The sequence below is a fragment of the Solanum dulcamara genome, chromosome 3 (genome assembly GCF_947179165.1).
Source record: "Solanum dulcamara chromosome 3, daSolDulc1.2, whole genome shotgun sequence".
Lineage (NCBI taxonomy): Eukaryota > Viridiplantae > Streptophyta > Magnoliopsida > Solanales > Solanaceae > Solanum > Solanum dulcamara.
The window spans coordinates 24,859,264-24,880,931 of NC_077239.1; the positions used below are offsets into that span (position 1 = coordinate 24,859,264).

The 21,668-nt window shown below is 37.3% G+C and overlaps 1 protein-coding gene across 1 annotated transcript; it reads left to right on the forward strand.

Moving 5' to 3' along the window:
- The first annotated feature begins 17,076 nt into the window (after positions 1-17,076).
- On the forward strand, positions 17,077-17,822 carry LOC129883517 (uncharacterized). Its single transcript, XM_055958160.1, has 2 exons — positions 17,077-17,207; positions 17,549-17,822. Exons 1-2 carry the CDS (start codon positions 17,077-17,079, stop codon positions 17,820-17,822), a joined length of 405 nt encoding a protein of 134 aa, XP_055814135.1.
- Positions 17,823-21,668: the final 3,846 nt, after the last annotated feature.

Here is a 21,668-nt window from a genome sequence, read left to right on the forward strand (position 1 = left end):
CAACTATCGCAGGAGTTTGAATATCAAGAAATGAATAATATTTACGAACCACACTCAGGGTTCTAGGAATGGAATTATCCCAATATTTCATATACGAACCGCCTATGGCTAAGACATGCCAAGAAAAAAGAAAGATAGCTTTACATACTCATCACTTCCTAACGTATGGAAGGTTTGAGAAGCCCTAGTTCAATTACTGTAAGAGTGCTTTCATCAAGGAGTAAATAAGGACTGTGAATTACGCTTGGCATTTATGAGTATATTTACCCCCAAGTTTACATAATTCATTACTTAACTTGAAGATATGCCAAAAGAAAAGAGAGATAGGCTTTACATACCTCTTATGGGTCGCTCTTAACCACATTTGCCTCTTAGTCCTTTAAACCTATTTAACATAAAAGTAAATACGAATATCAAAAACCCTCGACTTTCCAGTGTCTTACATTATATTTGAGCATTCATAGAATTCACTTCCTCGCTCACCTTTCTTGACTAGTCCCTTAATTAGTTAAGGAGTTAACGGAAATCAGGCAACACTTCCCCTATAGCTTGCCCTATCCGAACTTTCAATTACACTCTCAATTACTAAATACAACCAAAAACAATAATAATCAGCTTATATACAAGTAAACCACTTCAACATTACACAACACAAACTCTAAATAACTCGCTTAAAACTACGATACCAAAATAGGATTTTTCATCTCTATTTCGTAAAACCTTTAACCACACGAACTGGGATGTCATGTGGCTGAAACCAGAAGCATATACAGTCATTTTTAGTCATTCTCTAGCCCTGAAACACCACAAAACAATGCCCAACACAACACCATACTAACAACGACTCTAGCCAAACTTTAACCCATTACAATCGCATCAAATCAGCCCGTACATGACCTGCAATGTTCTTTAGTCGTAACATGTATATTTTCATGTTTCCAACCTATATTTATACCTTCATAATGTGTCCAAACCCTTACTAAAACATGGGAAAAGAGAATCAAACCATACCTTAACAAATGGCTTCCCAAACTTGCTAAAAATTGGCTTCGGAAGTTCCTTAACGTGCTGAAACTTTAGCGGACTCTTTGTTTCCTTTTGGTGCTGCTCTAAACCATAAATTTACATTAATAACAACTTCATTTCATCATGGTATACCCTAGATAATTAATTTATGGAATGAAAATTGGAGCCTTACCTTGAAGGAGCCAATCCGTAGCTCTCTCTCTATGCCTTCAACGTTTTTCTCTTCTTTTTTCCAAGGATAAACATGCTGAAATGAAATATATTTCAGCATAACATACATATATACACCTCCTTAGGAGGTGAAACATGGCAGCCCCTAGGGGTGACATGTGGCAGCCCCCCTAGGGCACCATCTCATCCATGCGGCTACTCACATACTGCCATATGGCAGCATGGGGTCCACCCCAAGTAGGTGAGTCACCTACTTGGTCTAAGTAGGTGCATCACCTACTTGCATCCAAGTAGGTGCTACGCTTCCTTCCTCTTCTTTTGTGGGTTTGTAGTCTTGTCTTACTTTAAGAACCTATGTAATCCTTGCTACGTAAGCTCGACATGCCCTCAAGTCGCTTAGTTATGTAAAACGTCCATGTCGGTAGCTTACGCAAGTAAGTCGAGTCTTACGACTCATTACTTGGCCTCCAACTCCTTTTGGATCCTTATAACCCTATTTCTAATCTTCTTTATTATGGGGTATCTCATTTTCCTTTTCTTAGGGTTATTTGATAGCGTGGTATATAATCTAGGTCACATGGAAACTTTTAAGAAGCTTAAGAAAGTTCTGAAGTACAAAAGTACAGGGCATAACAGTGTAGTGGTGAGATTGTATTTGTGTCTTCTATTGTGGACTGTCTAGTATTTTAGTGCAACTGTGATATAAACTGTATAGATTGGGCTGTATGAGTGCAGGTGTGTAGTTGTGGAGAATTGTGGTTGGGATGTCAGGAGTACTCGTATTCCACATTGCTTTACTTAGGGTTTAGTTTCCATTTTGCTAAGTACCGTGTTATTGGTGCTCAACCCTTGCTTCTACATTTATGTAGGGTCTGAGCCCAGCACCTCCTGCTTATAGTACTCTTTAACCGGTCCGAGCTTCTGGATATTTGAGAGGTAGCAGATTGTCCTCTTCGGCAGACTCTTATCGTCCATTATCTTATCTTTTGTTCTACTTTGGAACTAAGCCATATATATACTTGTATGTCTTTCATTTCTGTTGAAATAGAGGCTTGTACATGTGACACCAAGTCTTGCCCTTATTTATATCATGTTAGACTTTACATTTTCACTTTTATTTTTGATTTCTTTGTATTATTTAGAATCTTAGGCTGACTTGTGTTTGTGGGTTAGGCTAGTGCCATCATGCCTAATTCTGGGTCGTGAAAAAATAAGACCATGATCCGAATTTGGTTGAATTGATAAAGTCGGTTGTCGAAAATGCCATTGAGGCTTTCTCCCAAGGGGAATATGGGATACTTTATTACCAAAGTCTCTTATGTGTCCCTAATATGGATGGTCTAAGGGAAAGGTGAGCCCTAGATATGTGGGTCCCTATAAAATCTTGAAGCATATTGGCAAGGTGGCATATAAATTAGACTTGCCATTTGAGTTGGCTATGGTTCATCTAGGTTCCAGTATGGATGTTGAGAAAGTTTATGGGTGACCTAAATTCTATTGTGCTATTGGAAAATGTTAGTATTGAAGAAGCTTGACTTATGAGGAGATTTTGGTGGAAAGTTTGGACCGACAAGTGAAGAGTGCTACATGGGAAGCAGAAGCAGACATGATTAAATAATATCCATATCTCTTTCCTTCTACTCAAGCTTAAGTTATTAGGTTGTTCTTGCTCAAATCGCCTTATTTCCTACATTTCAATTTTTCCTATGCCTTTCATATGCTTGCATATTCATGAAGTTGGTTTTAGAGACACGTTCTATGTTAAGTTGAAAATAACATGGTTCATGCATTTTTATGTCATTGCATTCATTGGGTTGCTAGTCATCTTTCCGTGTCTTTTCCATTCTAGTCAAATATCATTCGAGGAAGAATGTTCCTAAGGGGAGATATTGTAAGATCCCGGGCATTTGAAGGCAATGTAGTATCTAAATGACCTCAGGGGGTTTATTGATTGGGTCAAGTATATTTTTGAAAGTAATAAGATAAAATGGAAGAAAAGGAGGTTTCCCAAGTGTGTGTGTGTATATATATATATATATATACATATATATATATTCATACATGTATGTATGCATTAATATATTTATTAAGGGTATTATGGACTTTTCTTTTATTTTTAGTAGGGAATGAATCTAGACAGTTTTTGAACTACATTCCTAAATCTATATAATGCCCAAAACCCCCAATTCTTATCTTCCTCTCCTAATCCTTCTAATAGAAAAATCTTTTCTCTACAAAAAGTCTCTTAAGACTTCCATTGAAGACCAAGCTAGGATCCTCTCAAAATCTCCATTGATCTTCAATTTTCCTAAAGCAATTTACTCAAGGTATATCGGTATTCATCCATGGGTACCTTTCACCCATGGAGTTCAATGAATTCCTTCTTTAATTAACCAATTTTCAAGTCTATAACTCACGGATCTTCCAAATTCCAAATATATTTCATCAACTATGGTGTATCTGGTGATATCTAATCTATTCTATTGTAATTTGATGATAATTGCATTGAAATTGGTAGATTTTACATATATAAATATTGTACTATTATTTAGGCGTAGGATGTCATCATGGGGGATGAATACATGTGAAAAATGATGAAAAGTCTGGAAATTCATCGGGTAATCACTAAGACGGTGCGCCACCAACGCGCTATACCTACCCTTCTGAAGTTTAGGGGCTGAGGCGGTGCACCAACAGTGAGCCATGCCCTAGTTTCTGAAGTTTCAGGCCTAGGGCGGCATGCTAGCAATGCGCCACCGCCCTGATTCTTCCCTACACTACCCCTTTTACGAATTTGATCCTTACCTCTTATCAAATACTCTTTAAAGTGCATGAATTACATTTTATTTATAAATTAACCTTCAACTAAGCATGAATTACTACTTAATCACATGATGTATTCAAGTATAATCACAAGTATATTCTAAACATGAGTTGCATGCAAGTTTATGAAAAAGAGTGACTTAGGATCCTTAATGAGGAAGGTCACCTAAGACTTTAATGATTTTTTATGGAAAGAATAAGTAATGATGGATGGATTAAACCCACATTATATGGTGATAAACTTAATAAAACGGTGACTCAAGATCCTTCATGGGTGACTTAAGGTCCTTAATTAGCTATTTCTATGAACATGTTATGAAGTATGATTATGAAAAATAATTATTTATGCAAGTATGATGTATTACTATGATTATGATTATGATATGTAATCCGTGGGTTGATATACTTAGAACCGATATGACTTTGAGGTGGGGGCTCAACCTAAGCTTCAGTAGCAACCTCTAGTCCCTCAAACTACATTGCCACCGTAGGTTGCCTTTATGGCCTAGCTAGTGGATCCACATATAGCACTGAATGATGTCAATGATTGGATGGAGTCTACCTTAGCAAGTAGTCTTCCCCTTTCTCAATATTAGGATCATCAGATTCAATGTTATAGCTCGCATGGTCTAAATGTAGGTTACGATTATCTCTGACATATGTATACTCTCTTTTATGCTCTTGATGATCTCAATTATGTCTCATAATGCTTTGATCATTATGGTTTCTCTCATGACCTTACTTATCCTCTTCTATATCATGTTTATATTTCTGATCATTGCATCTTATTACATTGTATGGCATGCCCACATACTTAGTACATTCAAATATACTAACCTATACTCTACTGCCTACCTTGTATTATAATGTAGGGGTTGAAGATAATAACCATCCTTCCATACTTGGCTAGTTGAGTTTCTATCCTAAGAAGATTGGTGATTCCTTATCTCATTGAGGGTGAGTTATGAGTTTGTTCCTTTTTAAAGACTTTCATAACTTCATTATGAGGGTGAGATATGAAAAAGTCTTAGCCCCCACCCATCTTGATTAGTAGAGGCATCGTTTGACAAATTATGTATAGTCTATACTGTCATACTATTATACTTTCATGACCTATGTGTTGAGATTTTCTTGTGTCATTTCTTCTTTACTTTAATTTATCCATGCTTACGATATGTCATGTGGCTTAGATAAGACTCTTTAGGATTTTGATTGTCGTGTCACAGCTTGGACTTAGTTTGGGTCATGCCACATAATGACCATAACGAGTTCTGAAGGCTATCTTTGTAACATCACATTCTCTAACTCTGAGCTGGTGATAGCTTAATTTGAGGTCTATTTTCAAAAACAAACTAGCACCCTGAAGCTGATCAAACAAGTCATCAATTTTCGGGATGAAATACTTATTTTTGATTGTGACCTTGTTCAACTGACGATAATTAATGCATATTTTGAGAGAACCATATTTCTTATGAATAAAGAGAACTGGAGCACCCCATGGAGAAAAGTTAAGCCTGATGAAATCTTTATCTAGAAGGTCCTTTAGCTGGTCTTTCAACTCCTTAAGCTCAGCTAGAGCCATTCGATTAGGAGGAATAGAGATAGGTTGGGTATTTGGAAGAACGTCTATGCAAAGTCAATTTTTCTTTTAGGAGGAAATCTGGGAAGGTCTTCTATAAATACTTTCGGGAATTTATTCATAACATGAATAGATTGAAGAGTTGGGTTTCAGAACTAGTATCCTTATCCTGAACTAAATGATATATACAACCTTTAGAAATTATCTTTTTGACCTTAATGTAAGAAACAAATCGACCTATAGGTGTTGATGTACTACCTTTCTATTCGATGACTGGCTCATTAAGAAACTAAAATCTTAAAACTCTGGTTCTACAATCGATAGAAGCATAACAAGAATATAGCCAATCCATGCCAAAAATAATATCAAAATCAAGCATGTCTAGATCTACAAGATCAATTGGGATTATGTTTTTGAAAATCTGAGATCGGTCAATTTCTATATACCCATTTAGCTAAAACTGAATTACCAACAGGAGTAGAGACTGGAAAGTCATTAATAAGATTTTGGGATTGACATCAAATTTTATAGCAATATAAGGAGTCACAAAGGATAAATTAACTCCTAGATCTAACAAGACATAAACATTAAACTGAAAGACTCTTAACATACTAGTGACCACATCAGGGAAATCCTCCTGATCCGGTCGAGTGTGAAGAGCATAATACCCACCTTAGTGTTATTTGCCACCAGATATGGTACCTGCTAAGTTGGGTGACCTGAAGAAGCACTAAGCTGAGTCATTATCCTCGAGATATCCATCTCTTTGATCATCATAGTGGTTATACATTCTTTGACCATCACTTTTGAAACATCAGAAACAAACTTGCTCATCTGAGCTCTTGAATTGGCTACCATTATTGGAGCAATTTTTGACAGTTGAGTGAACTTCAAAGAGTATTCCTTCACACTCATATTACCTTGATTTATTCATCATCTCAAAGGAACAGAATCGATTTATAAAATATCCTTTAAACTTATCATAATCCAAAGGACCCATATCGATAACTCTTTCTTCCTTCCATTGAGTAAACCATACTGGAGTAAAAAGCCTCTACCATAAGCGAAATACTAGAACAATTCTCTAGCTATCTATAGTATTTGAAGACTAAAAGTAGAGTGAAGTATGAAGAAATAGTCATAAGTGGTATGTCCTCAAAAAACAAGGACTCACGAATACTGAGCAAAGCTAACAGGATCCAATACTAACTGTGGGCTGAAGGATATATATTAGAATCTATATTTTATGAGACAATATAGGTAAAAGTATTCGATTAGTACTATGAAATACACTGCATATGGAGATAATGCATAAACATAACATAATAACTTGATGGGTCTAAAAAAAGGGAACATGATAATGCATGACCAAGTAAAAAATATGAAAATCTGATAACCTGAGTTCATAAATCATAGACATGGTCAATGCAATATTCTGAAAATCATATCATAAGTAGAAGTCATGACATATGTATAGAACAAAATCTATTTGAGGAAAACCATATTCTTTTGTGTGAGATAACGTTAACTGACATAAATCATGTAAGGTATAACATGAAGTTCAGTGTACTACTCCCAAACCGAAAAGAGAGTTTCCTACTTGTCAAGGTAAGGATCATGTTCTTAAGCTTAATTATGTGAATCCACTAGCTAATATCCAATCGGAATAATACTATGTGGGAACGTAGTTCAGGGACTTGGGTAATCACTATTAGTCCGACTCAATGCGAAGTAAATTACCAACATAAAACATGCATAATCATATCAAATTTATATTCATAGACTTTAAAATGGTAAGAATCTAGTAATACTCAATCATTTATGAAGACTCAATATCATAAGAATAGCTCCTTTAAAATATCACGATTATTAATATAATCAATTCATAAGAGACACTTAATCAAAAGCATCTAAATCATGATAGTCTTTTCATAGTAAAAGTGTACTTCAATCAGAAGTGGATAAATAACAATAACCTTTTATAATAAGAATACTTCAATCAGAAGCAACTTAATATCACAAAAACATGTTGATACTTTATTTAAAAGCATCCTTAGTTCATAATCTCTACAAATCATAATGCATGCATAATCTCAAAGATTGATTTCATAATCAAATACTCATATGGAATGGGTTCATGTTAAAATCATTGAAAATATTAAATTATGATCAAATCATGCATAATAAGCTCAACCATGACATATAAAGTTGTAATCAATTGAAACCATAGAAAATCATAAAACCCTAAAATTTGGGTAAGAATCATATAAGAGAATTTCAGGTTTCTTTAGGACTCAATGGGTGAAGAGGAACCTATTGATGAATTTTCCACATACCTTGATGGAATCCTAGCTTGAACTTCGAAGAGGAGACTTGGAGATTGAAACCCTTGTTCTTGGCTTGAGAGAAAACATGAAAGAGAAGAAAACTATATTTAGGAGAATGAGAGTGAATATTAAGTTTAGGAGACTTACCAATTAGTTATACAATCTAAAATAGGCTTTAAAACGTAGTATAGAAGTTAAAAAAGTGGGAAAAGACCCAACTAACTCCTGAAAAAATAATTGATGAAACCCCATCACAGGCATTATCCACGGAGCAGAATCCTTCTACGGTCCATGAAGTGGTCCATAGAAGTGTGGGGAAATTTTTTTGAGTTCTGAAGTTTGCTTATATGGGCCATGTCTATGGTCCATAAAACCTTCGGCGGTCAGTGGAACCTTTTGTCCTGTCAACCCCTTGAAACTTCAAGTTTCAGATCCTTCCAACCACGGATAGATCAACGGTCCCTACTTACTTACTTGGGTCGTACAGACCTCCCGTGAAGCCTTACTTAACCCAAAATTTTCCCAAATATGGCAGTGTGGTCTACAAATCCTTCCACGGTCCATCCTGGCTGGTCGTGTACTAATCATTTAACCTCTAGAATTTCCAATACCCTAATGGGTGATCTACGGTCTTTAGAACCTTTTATGGGCCTCATGACCACTCGTGGTCTTGATTTAAAATTTCCAAAACATCAAGCTCCTTCCACAAGTGCCTTTCAAGGACCGTAGAAACCTGTACGGTCCGTAGATGCTTCGCGGAAGCCAAAAAGCTATAACTTTTGCACTAAATCTGATATTTCCAACTTTTACTACTTTTCACACTCTCGAGGTGTTACACAATCACTTCACTCCCGATATCATAAGCTAAGGTAATGATCATAATACTCATTCCCCTTACTTCATTGCACGAATATTAATTGTTCAATTCTAGAAATCGATTGAGTATAACAAAGTTCGGTTGATTTTTTGAATTTTGAACTTTTTATTTGATTTGATGAACTTTTCGAAGAATGGATGTGTCACACCTCAAAATCAAGGGAACAATTGGCATTGAATGCGAAAACTCAAGCCCAAGATGACCCTACTGAATCATGTTTTTACTAGAGCATAACAACCACAAGCAATTAAGAAAATAAATAAGTATATCTCGACTTAAAATTAAGCCCTCGCCGACTAGGCCCCTGTCAACAGATCTATAAAGGAAATAACTAGTCCCAATAGATCATATAAAAAATAGTCAACTAGCACACAAGTGCAATTGGGACATTGAGGACACCATGATGTCTATACCTAAACTGAAAGCAGGTATATATGAAGACAATACATCAAATAGCTAACAAGCTTCAGAAAACCAATGAACTAGGCCAATATGGCCATAACGTAGCTATAAAACCCACACACTAGTATGCAAGCCTCTAAGAGTAGTAAAACTTTGCAGGAAAAGGCCCTGGCCTACCTAAAAATATATACAATAAAAGCTAATAAACCTTAAAAATTTGGTAGCTCTGGATGAAAGGGGCAAGCCATCCAGTTAGAACTCAACTGTGCTGCTATGGAGGTCTATCAAGCAGTTTGTCGGGACCTGCAGGCATAAATGTAGTACCTCTAGGCAATGGGGCATCAGTACAAAATAAGGTACTAGTATAAAAGGTAATAGACTAGATGAGCAAGTATCATAATAAACTGAAAGTAATCAGGTAAAGAAATCAAGAATAAGATAAGCTACTGACCTGCTTCTGAATCTAAACATACCAAATATAATCAAATAATAACTTAATCAAGTCCCCAGAAGCTTGGAAGGTACAAAAAACAAACAAGACCACCTGCTTAGGCCCCCATAAGCTCAGAAGGTGCCAATTCAGCCTATAAACCCCTATAGGTAGTTCCCTATCCCCGTAGGCAATGACATAGCCCTCTTAGGAAATAATATAGCCCCGAAAGCAAAATATATAACTCTTAGGCATCAATATAAGCCATAGTCAGCTCATAGCGCTCTTGGAAAATATATAGCCCCATAGGTAACACATAGTCTTCTTAGGCATGGATGTAGCCCCGTAGTCAACTCATATCTCTCTTAGGCAACACCATAGCTCTATAGACAACACATAGCCTTTTTAGTCACCAATATAGCCCTATAGGAAACATATAGACTTCTCAGGCAATGATCACATTCCTGCAGCTAACCACAATAGCCCCAAGGGAAATAATAACAATTCAATAAGCAAAAATTGAGTAATTTACCTATAAGCAACCTATGCGAATAACCTCTAATTGTGAAAAACATAGCACCGCTATTAACTAAATAAGAATCACAAAAACATTGAGTTATATCAACTCAAGCAACCAATAATCAATAATCACTTCTATAAGTATATCAACGATAACATCGGCCTTCCTATATTACTTTTACGCTTTAAAAAAACATGCCAAAAGAAGGGAATAACATGAACATATATTTTTCAATGACTTCATGTGGTCTATTGAGTTATTTCCAAATCCCTACCTGATACTACAAAATGACATGTTTGGAATCAACCCACAAATACAAGGTACCACGATAATCTAACAAAAGATATAGATTTCCGTCGCTAATTACCATTTATGATTTATCAAAGATAAAATAAATGAAAGAAGGTTCTTACCTTGATCTTAGGCTCCTAGTAAAACTCTAACCCTCAGAACACAGTAAACCCCTATGGCCACAACCCCCATGTGCTATGTGTAACACCCCATGTTATTTTAGCCTAGGCGGAGTTCGAAAACCGTGGGAAATGTTGAGAAAATGAACTAACCAAGTGAACCACGAGTGTCAGGTATGATTTGTAGAGAGTTCTACGAGTTGTAGAGAAGACTCATAGGTTCCTCCAATACTTAGTAATATTTTAGTCCTAAATGACCCTTCCTACAGTTGACCTTATGACTCGTAAGCATTTCTCCGAGTAGTAGAAAGAACTCATAAAACCCCTTGACACATAGCCAAATTTCAGGAATTGAAGTAATTCCTATGAGTGGAGATAAAGAATCATCAAAGAGTCTATGAGTCATAGAAATGACTCGTAGAAGAGGTTTAGACACTCAGAGATATAGGGTTTGGGAAGGTGCCAGGATGAGTGGTCTTTATGATCCGTCGTCCTTTCTAAGAGTTGTAGAAATGATCCATAGACCCAAAGTGCCAATTCCAGTGAAGTAAAAATTTGGGCTATAGTTCCTACAACTGGTCTTCTACGACCCGTAGAAGTTTCTACGATCCGTAGAAGTTTTTACGACCCGTAGAAGAAATCGTAGACGACCACAAGTAAGTTTTAATGAGGGTTAGTTTGGTTTTTTCCCACCCTTTCCAAATCAAAATCCTGATGTTTTAGGATTATTTTAAGTCTCTTATTAGTAATTTGAATGCCTAGACTCTCATTAACACTTATAATTTATTTGAGAGCAAGGATTGAAGAGAAGAAAGAGACTAGGATTCAACCATTCACAACTATCTTTCAAGTTTCATTTATTTTTTGAGTTCCAGGTATGTAAGACTATTCATAATGTTGTACTATATTTATCCACGTGCCCTACATCTTTTTTGAGTTGAATTGATCTTTGAGTTGAATATGAATGTTCATCTTATTTGAGTTTCTTGATATAATTATGATCCTAGTGAGTACTTGAGTATATATATTTGATTATTTCTTAATGATCTCAATGAGTTGAGTAATTCAAAATACCTGTTCATGCCTTTATTCCCATGAACCCTAATTGAGTTGATAATCATGACCTTTATATATATATATTTCTATCCTTGTTATACTTCCAACGTAGTAAAGGGGTATTAGCTCTTCTCTTTTTCCCACTTGGAGCTCCTGTAATATCTCTCTGTAACCTTACTCCAGCGGTACCGGAGTTCTTGATTTTTCGGCGAGGCAGTTTCCGATAGCAAAAGGGGTTTTGTAAAATATCTGAAGCGGATTCACCCATTACTCTATTTATTTTTGGCTTATTGCTTCTCTGAGACTTTCACAACTGATACAAAGGGGTAGGAGGATGGGGTGGTTGTGGTCCCGGGGAGGAGGAGGCGTAGAGGTGCGGGTGTCTGTGATCTCTTTTGATTTTTCGACAACAACCAGGTTCATTTTAATTGGAGTTGGTACCTCCGGTTTCCATATCTTTCTATATCTATTCTTTGCTCATATAGTTGTAATTACATTTTGCTGACTTTAGACCTTTGAATAATTTATTAGTTCATACACGTTTTCGTGGCTTTAGATAGTGATGGTAGACTAGAGTCATGTTCTCGCTCAGGGATGGGGATGGGGATGGGGATGGGGATGAGGGTAAGGAGGGGTAAGTGGATTAAAGGAGCGTCTAGACTGAGAGTAGGTTCTTGGAACATTGGGACATTATCGAGTAAATTCATAGAGCTAATTAAGATTCTAAATAAAAGGATGATTAATATAGCTTGTGTCCAAGAGACCAAATGGATAGGTTCTAAAGCTAAGGAGGTAGATGGGTATAAGCATTGGTTCTCTAGTTAATTAAAGTATAGGAATGGGGTAGGTATTTTAGTAGACAGCGATTTAAGGGATCAGGTGGTGGAGGTTAGGAGAGTCACGGATAGGATAATATCGATTAAGGTGGTCATTGAAGGGATCACATTGAACATTATTAGTGCTTACACGCTGTAAGCGGGCTTAAGTGAGGAGGATAAAAGGCTCTTTTGGGAGGATTTGGATGAGTTAGTGGGAGGCATACCGCTTATCGAGAAGCTTTTCATGGGAGGGGATTTTAATGGGCACATCGGGTCTATTTCGAGAGGGTATGATGATGTACATGAAGGCTTTGGCTTCGGAGACAGAAATGGAAGAGGAGTCTCACATTTTGATTTTGCAAGAGCTTTTGGGTTGTTGATAGCCAATTCGAGTTTCCCAAAAAAGTAGGATCACTTGGTAACCTTCTGGAGTGCGGTGGTTAAGACTCAGATAGATTTTTTACTCCTTAGGAAGGATGATAAAGTTCTGTGCAAATAGTATAAGTCATTCTGATTAACAACCTTACGACCCGACATAAGCTCTTGGTGATAGATTTAGAGTCAAGATGATAAGGAAGAAGAGGGTCGGAGATGACCGACCTAGGATCAGATAGGGGAGTTTGGCCATGGCTAGCACCCTAGAAATGGGAAAGAAATTGAAGGATATGGGGGCCTAGAATAGTAGAAAGGATGCGAATACTATATGGGATAGAACGTCTAGTTGTATTAGGGCTATAGCAAGAGAAATGTTGGGAATCTCGATAGGTAGCCGTGGTTGGTATCGAGGGGACTTATGGTGGAATAGAGAATTGCAAGAGAAGGTGGAAGCAAAGAAGATTGCATATGCAAAGCTGATAGAAAGCAAGGATGAGGTGGAGAAATAGACGAATAGGAAACTTTATAAGATAGCAAAGAAGGAGGCAAAGTTGGCAGTTTCGATGGCAAAAATGATAGCTTTTGAATGCCTTTATGCTGAACTAAAAGATAAAGGCGAGGATAAGAATTTTTTTCAAGCTAGATAGGGTGCGGGAGCGAAGGAAACGCTATTTGGATCAAGTGAAGTGCATTAAGGACGATCATGGAAAAGTTTTGGTAGAGAAAACCCTCATTAAACAGAGATGACAGTCGTACTTCCATAAACTCTTGAATGAAGAAGGGGATAGAGAGATTGTGTTGGGAGATATGGAACATACAGGGAGGCTTCACTATTTTGGGTGTTGTAGGAGTCGTTTGGTCAAAGAGGTTAAGAGGGCTGTGCGTAGGATGCGCTGGGGAAGAACGATCGGACCTGATGAGATTCCTAGGGAATTTTGGAAGAGCGCAAGCTCGGTAGGTTTGGAGTGGCTAACTAGGTTATTTAATTTCATCTTTAGGATAGCAATGATGCCCGAAGATTGGAGGTTTAGCATAATGATTCCTATATATTAAAAAAAGGGGATATCTAGAGCTGCAACAACTATAGAGGTATCAAACTTCTAAGCCATACTATGAAAGTGTGGGAAAGAGTGGTGGAGATGAGGGTTAGGAGAGGCGTGTCTATTTTAAAGAACCAGTTTAGATTTATGCCAGAAAGCTCAACTACAGAAGCCATCCATCTTATGAGGAGACTGGTAAAGCAGTACAGGGAGAGAAAGAGGGACTTGCATATGGTATTCATTGATCTAGAAAGTCTTACGATAAAGTTCTATGAGAGATACTATGGAGATGTTTGGAGGCAAAAGGTGTACTTGTGTCATATATTAGGGTTATCAAGGATATGTATAAGGGTGCTAAAACTAGGGTATTGACAGTAGGAGGGGACTTAGATCACTTCCTAGTTTTGATGGGGTTGCATCAAGGATCAGCCCTTAGTCCATTTTTATTTGCCTTGGTGATAGATGGATTGACGCGAAAAATTCAAGGTGAGGTGCCATGGTATATGCTTTTTGCAGATGACATAATACTGATCGATGAGTAGCGGAGTTAACGCTAAGTTGGAGGATTGGAGACATACCTTAGAGTCTAAAGGGTTTAAGTTGAGTAGGACCAAGACAGAGTACTTAGAGTGCAAGTCAGCAAGACAACTCAGGAGGCTGGCGCAGAAGTTATGCTTGGTGACTAGGCCATCCAAAAGAAAAGTAGTTTCAAGTACCTTGGGTCTATCATGCAAGTCAACAAGTAAATTGACGATAATGCCACATATCGTATTAGGGTAGGGTGGATGAAATGGAGGCTCGCTTCTAATGTGCTCTGTGACAAAAATGTGCCACCACAACTTAAGGGCAAATTCTACAAAGTGGTGGTTAGACCGGCTATGTTATATAGGGTAGAGTATTGGCCAGTTAAGGTCTCTCACATTCAGAAGATGAAAGTATCCGAGATGAGAATGTTGAGATGGATGTGTTGTCATACCAAGAGCGACAAGATTAGAAATGAGGCTATCTGGGATAAGGTAGGAGTGGCCTCGGTAGAAGACAAGATATGGGAAATGCGACTGAGATAGCTTGGGAATGTGAAGAGGAGAGACGCAGATGCCCTAGTGAAGAGGTGTGAGAGGTTGGCCATGGATGGTTTCAGAAGAGGTAAGGGTAGTCCGAAGAAATATTGCGGATAGGTGATTAGACAAAACATGGCGCAATTATAACTTACCGAGGATATGACCTTAGATAGGAGGGTGTAGAGGACCCACATTAAGGTAGAAGGCTAGTACATAATCTCGTTATTCTTCCTTATTAGTAGACGCATTAATGCACTATTATTTCTTTTGTGGAGGACTCAAATTAGGATAAAATGCTAGGTGACTTAATCTTACAGCAAAGTAATTGTAGTTCTGCTCATTGTTTATTGCCATTTGATTTTTGCATTGTATTGCTGTTTATAGGGGTGGGTCCATTGTACTTTGATTATCTTATTTATTTATAGTAGTTAATACCTCTTTCTTTCCGTACTATTCTATCATGACTTTTTCACTTTTGTTATTTTTGGTTTTCATCTTATTTTCGATATGCTTGTCCCTATTTGACCTTTTATCTTGTTTTCCTCTCTTGAGTTAAGGGTCTTTCGAAAATAGATGCCCTACCTTTCAAGGTGGGGGTTAGGTTTGCATATAATCTACCCTCCCCAGACCCTACATGGTGGGACTATACTGAGCTACTTGTTGTTGTTGTTGTTGTTGTTGTTGTTGTTGTATATAAGTCATGATTGAGTCTTGAAAAGAAGTCTAACTGATGGGATTGAATTGATTAGAGTCCAATGTGACTAAATGAGATGATTTGCATAATTTGATTGGATTTGAGAGAGTCCAATGTGATTAGATGAGATGATTTGCATAATTTGATTGGATTTGAGCCTTATGAGCACATTGAGTCTTGGGAGGAATATCGAACACCAAAGTGAGTGAGAGTAAACAACAACTCAAACTCAATAAACTACATAGCCATCGTAGGAAAGGATTATACCATAAAATCAGATTTTTTCCTTTTGTCCCAAAAGAGGACTTGATTTAATTGATTATGGATCCAAGATTGTTGATTCATCCCTTACCTTACAAATTATCAGATGGATGTGGCAATGATGTCGGCTCATTTTACATCACAAGCTCATAGTTGCTGGTTGTCGGATAAGAAAAACTCCCAAAGGTTAATAATGAAAGGTTTGATTGGTTGAGTTGCATATTACTAAGTCCACTTTTATTTTGAAGCATTGTTTATTTTAAACATGTGTTTGAGTTGAGTTGATTATGGAGTTGAGTCCATTGAGATGAGTTGATTGATATTGAGTCTGATGATCATATTCCTTTCCTGCTATTTTACATACTTATATATTCCATATACTGATGCCATTTGGCCTGCATTATTTTATTATGCAGATATAGGTGCTAGAAATCATTAATAGGCGCTCCACTGAAGATCTATTTTCCTTTCTTGGTAGTTATGAAAGATCCTTGCTTTCAGAGGAACCATATTATTTCATTTTACTTTTGTTATATTCTGTTGGGTAGCCATGGACTTGTCATTGACACTTTATGGATATTGATAAAGTCTTCACAGGTAGATAAATGATAGTGTTGAGTTATTGTTTTGGTTTTCAAAACTATTCTTTGACATGGAGTTGAGTTGAGACTAGTTTTAAATATATTATTCTTCTTGAATTATTGATTTGGTTATCCTACTTGAGTGTCTTTTAACATCGCATCAAAGGTGATAACTGTTTATAGGTTTCTTGATCAGGCCAAATAAATGATTAGTAGTATGCCTAAGATTGCTATAAGACCTCTTCTGCTTAGTTATTGAATGTGTGATTGGATGAAGTGGTTTTCTTGGGGACCAACAATGGTCTTTGAGTGCTTGCCATGCCTAGGGTACCTTCTCGGAGCGTGAAAAGCTTGCTATAAGAGCATAGAGTTCAAGAGTCCTAGGGTGTTTATGAAGCTGTGTCTAGTAGAGTCTTGCTTTGGGTGTGTAGTGCACTAAAATTATAATCAGGAGGATACAGGACACTAGGAATTGTTTCACTTCTTCATATTTTGAGTTCATGCAAAAGAGTTTAACTCTAAAAAGTTCCCTCCTAATTCATGAATTTATGCATTGTAGATAATGTCTCCTAAATATAATGCAAGTCAGAGGAATGCCTCTAGCGCTAATATTCCATAGTCTGAGATGCCCTCACCTTCTGGAGTGAGAACTAGGGTTCGACCTGCTCGATCGATGGAGGAAGCCCAAGTTCCTACTACTCAGCTCACTCCTACTTTAGAGGCTGATTTTAGAGGAGCTATTGCCATGCTCAATCAGTTGGTAGTTGCCTAGAGGGGTAACCAGAGTTCATCCGCTCCCCGCTCTAGCTCTCAAGATCCATCAGCTTTTGTAAGGATCTAATATTTCTTTATGATAAACCCACCAGTCATCAAGGGATCTATGATTGATGAGGATCCTAAAACATTATGGATGAGATGTGGAAGATACTGAAAGCAATGCATGCCACTGAAATTGAAGGAGTTTAGTTCGTTTCCTATTAGCTCAAGGATGTTTCTAATGTATGGTATAAATAGTGAGAGAAGAGTTGTGGTGAGAATGTTGAGCCTTCTATTTGGGATGATTTCGAGGGAGTATTCCTTGATCACTTCTTTCCCAGAGAATTAAGAAAAGCAAAAATTGAAGAGTTCGGGAACTTGAAACAAGAGGGGATGACCGTGAAGGAATACAAACTTAAGTTCATCCAACTATGTAGATATGCTAAAGAGATAATTCCAGATGTGAGGTCTAAGATTAGAAAGTTTTTCTCCGAATTGGGTAGACATGTGAAAAAGGAGTATAAGGCATCATTGCTAATTTCCGACATAGATATTTCTGGATTGATGGTGCATGCTCAGCAGAATGAGGATGATAAGAAGAAAGATAGAGAATAGCACTTGAGCAAGAAGTCCAAATCAACTGGGCATGAGAATGAGCAGAGACAAAGTAGGGGAAACAAGTCGTTCTTTTAAAAGAGATTTTCTAACTATGCACTGACAATTGCAAGTGTATCTTCCCCCAAACACAGGTATGATCAGAATTCATAGATCCACCAAAATTTTAGAGCCTAGGGTTCTCAATCCCAAGCTAGTATGGCTCAAGGTTTGAAGGGAAAACCACTTTGTGGCCAGTGCGGAAAACTCTATTTGGGAGAGTGTAGAGAGGGAGAGAATGGTTGTTATAAGTGTGGTAAAGTGGGCTATTTTTAGAGAGAGTGCCTGACGTGGGGAAACAGATCCTAGTCTTCTGCTATGACAGCACCAGTTCAAGGTAATCAGAGAGATGCTACTTCAGGTATGGGTAGAGGTTCAAACCATCTGTATGCTATGGATAATCGCTAGAATTAAGAGAACTCACCATAAGTTTTTACTAGTATGCTTCAAGTCGTTTCTTTTAGATTGTTATGCTTTGCTTGATCTGGGTGCCAACTTGTCTTTTGCGACCCTTTATGTGGCTAATAAGTTTGATAAAATCTTTGAGTGTCTTCTTGAGCCTTTCAGTGTGTCCACTCTTATTGGTGAATCTATCTTAGCTGAGAGGGTTTATAGAAATTGTACTATGTTAATTTATCACGCGATAGCATGGCTTAATTAGTCAGGTTGGACATGGTTGATTTTGATGTCATTCTTGGCATGGACTGGCTTTATGCTTGTTATGCCTCAGTTGATCGTAAAACCCAAATTGTTAAATTTCAATTTCTGATTGAACCTATCTTAGAGTGGAAGGTTAGTCATATTGTGCCTAAAGGTAAATTTATTTCCTACATTAGGGCCAGAAAATTAAATTTCTAAAGGGTGTATCTATCACATTGCGCGAGTTAAATATGATCGTGTGAAGTCTCCATCTCTTAAGTCAGTCATGATTGTTAATGAGCTTTCCCAAGTCTTTTCTTAAGATCTTCCCGTAGTCCTTCCTGATAGAGAGATCAACTTTGGAATTGATGTCCTTCCTAGTATACATTCTATCTCTATACTTCCATATAGAACGACTTCTGCTGAGTTGAAAGAATTGAAAGATCAGTTGAAGGATTGTTAGATAAGGGCTTCATGTGGCCGAGTGTCACACCTTGAGGTGCTCCTGTCCTATTCGTGAGAAATAAAGATAGGCCATTGAGAATATGCATTGACTATCGTCAATAGAACAAGGTCACCATAAAGAACAAGTATCTCCTTCCCATGATAAATGATCTGTTTGACCAACTTTAGGGTGCCCCTTGTTTCTCAAAGATAGACCTCAGTTTAGGCTATCATCAATTAAAAGTGAGAGAATGTGATATCCCAAAGAATGCTTTCCAAACCCAACATAGTCACTTCAAGTTTCTTGTTATGTCTTTTGAATTGACGACCTCTCTTGCCGCATTTATGGACTTGATGAATTGAGTGTTCAAATAATATTTAGACATGTTTATGATTATGTTTATCGATGACATACTGATCTATTCGAGGAATAAGGAGGAGCATGCTAATCGTCTCAGAATTATTCTTCAGATTCTCAAGGATAGGGAGTTGTATGCTAAGTTTTCAAAGTATGAATTTTGGCTTGCTTCTGTGAAATTCTTAGGCCATGTTGTATCTGGTGAGGGTATACGAGTTGATTCAAAAAAGATTGAAGAGGTAAAGAATTGTCCCAAACCCACATTCCCATCTAGCATATGGAGTTTCTTCGGTTTGGGGGGTTACTACCTAGATTTGTTAAGGGTTTTTCATCTATATCCTCTACATTGACTAATATGACTTAGAAGAAGCCTAAATTCCAAGGTTAGATGCTTGTGAGAAGAATTTTCAAGAATTCAAAACAAGGTTAACTACGACTTTAGGTTTATCCCTACCCGAGGGAATCAATGGTTTTATGATCTATTGTGATGCATCCAGAGTTGGATTGGAATGTATATTGATGCATAAGGGTAAGGTTATTACATATCCTTCCATATATCTTAAGATTCACGAGAGAAACTACCCGACTCACGACCTTGAGTTAGCAGCCATAGTATTTTCTCTCAAGATTTTGCATAATTATCTCTATGGCGTTCATGTTGATCTGTTCACTGATCACAAGATCCTACAATATATGCTTACTCAGAAATAGTTGAACCTGAGGCAGAAGAGATGGCTTGAGCTGCTCAAGGACTATGATATGAGCATTTTCTATCACCCAGGTAAAGCTAATGTTGTTGCTGATGTTCTTAGTAGGTTATCTATGGAGAGAACTGCCCATTTGGAAGAGGGAAAGAAATATTTGGCTAAAGAAGTGTATATTCTTGCACATTTGAGAGTTTAACTTATTGACTCTAGTGAGGGTGGTGCTATTGTTTAAAATGGGGCTGAATCATCTCTAGTTGTTTAGATGAAGGAAAAGAAAGCTCAAGATCCCATTATCCTCCAATTGAAAGATGATGTTCACAAGTAGAAAGTAATGGACTTTGACAAAGGGGGAGATGGAGTATTGAGTTATCAACGGAGATTGTGCATTCCAAGTGTTGATGGTATTCGAGTTAGGATCATGGTAGAGGCTTATAGCTTCAGGTATTCCGTCCATCCAGGTTTTAAAAAAATGTACCATGATTTGAGAGAAGTATATTGGTGGAGTGAAATGAAGAGAGATATATCAGAGTTCGTGTCTAAGAACCCAAATTGCCAACAAGTCAAAGTTGAGCACCAAAGGCCTTGTGGAGTGGCTCCGAATATTGATATTCTAGAATGGAAGTGGGAGATGATCAATATAGACTTCATAACTGGTTTGCCACAATCTCGCAGACAATATGACTCTATTTGGGTGATCGTGGATAAGATGACAAAATCAGGCCATTTCTTACTGGTTAAGACTACTGATACCACAGAGGACTATGCCAAATTATATCTTTGAGAAATTGTCAAACTTCATGGGGTTCCTTTATCTATCATCTCAGAAAAGGGAGCTCAATTCACTGCTCAGTTTTGAAAGTTATTCCATTAAGGTTTATGTTCAAGAGTTAACCTTAGAACTGCATTTCATCTGTAAGCAGACTGCCAGGCAGAGTGTACAATTCAAACTTCAGAGGATAGGTTGAGAGCCTACCTCATTGATTTCAAAGGTAATTAGGATGATCATTTACCTCTTGTTGAGTTTGCGTGTAATAAGAGCTTTCATTTGAGTATTCAAATATCTCCTTATGAAGCTCTGTATGAGAGGAGATGTAGATCCCTAATTGGTTGGTTCAAAGTTGGTAATGCTAAGTTGATTGGGCCAAACTTAGTTCATCAGGACATGGAGAAGGTAAAAATCATCCAAGAGAAGTTAAGGATTGCTTAGATTCGCCATAAATCTTACACTGATGTTAGGAGGAGAGATAATGACTCATCAAAGAGTCTATGAGTCATAAAAATGACTTATAGAAGAGGTTAAGAGACTCAAAGATTTAGGGACTAGGAAATTGCCAGGACGAGTGGTCCTCATGACCCGTCATCCTTTCTATGAGTTGTAGAAAGGATCCGTAGAACTAAAGTTCCAATTCCAGTAAAGTCAAATTTTGGGCCGTAGTTTCTACAACTGGTCTTCTACGATCGTAGAAGTTTCTATGAGTCATAGAAAGACCCATAGATGGTCAAAATTCAGTTTTAATGAGAGTTAGTTTGGTCTTTTCCCACCCTTACCAAATCAAAGCCCTGACATTTTAGGACTATTTTGATTCTCTTATCAGTACCCTGAATGCCTAGACTCTCATTAACACTTTGAATTTATTTGAGAGTGAGGATTGGAGAGTA

Excerpts from the sequence above, each read along its gene's own strand:
- LOC129883517 (XM_055958160.1), top strand. The coding sequence starts at position 17,077 with ATGCCCTCACCTTCTGGAGTGAGAACTAGGGTTCGACCTGCTCGATCG. Across the intron at positions 17,208-17,548 it reads GCTATTGCCATGCTCAATCA|AGAATTAAGAAAAGCAAAAA; the intron begins GTTGGTAGTTGC and ends CTTCTTTCCCAG.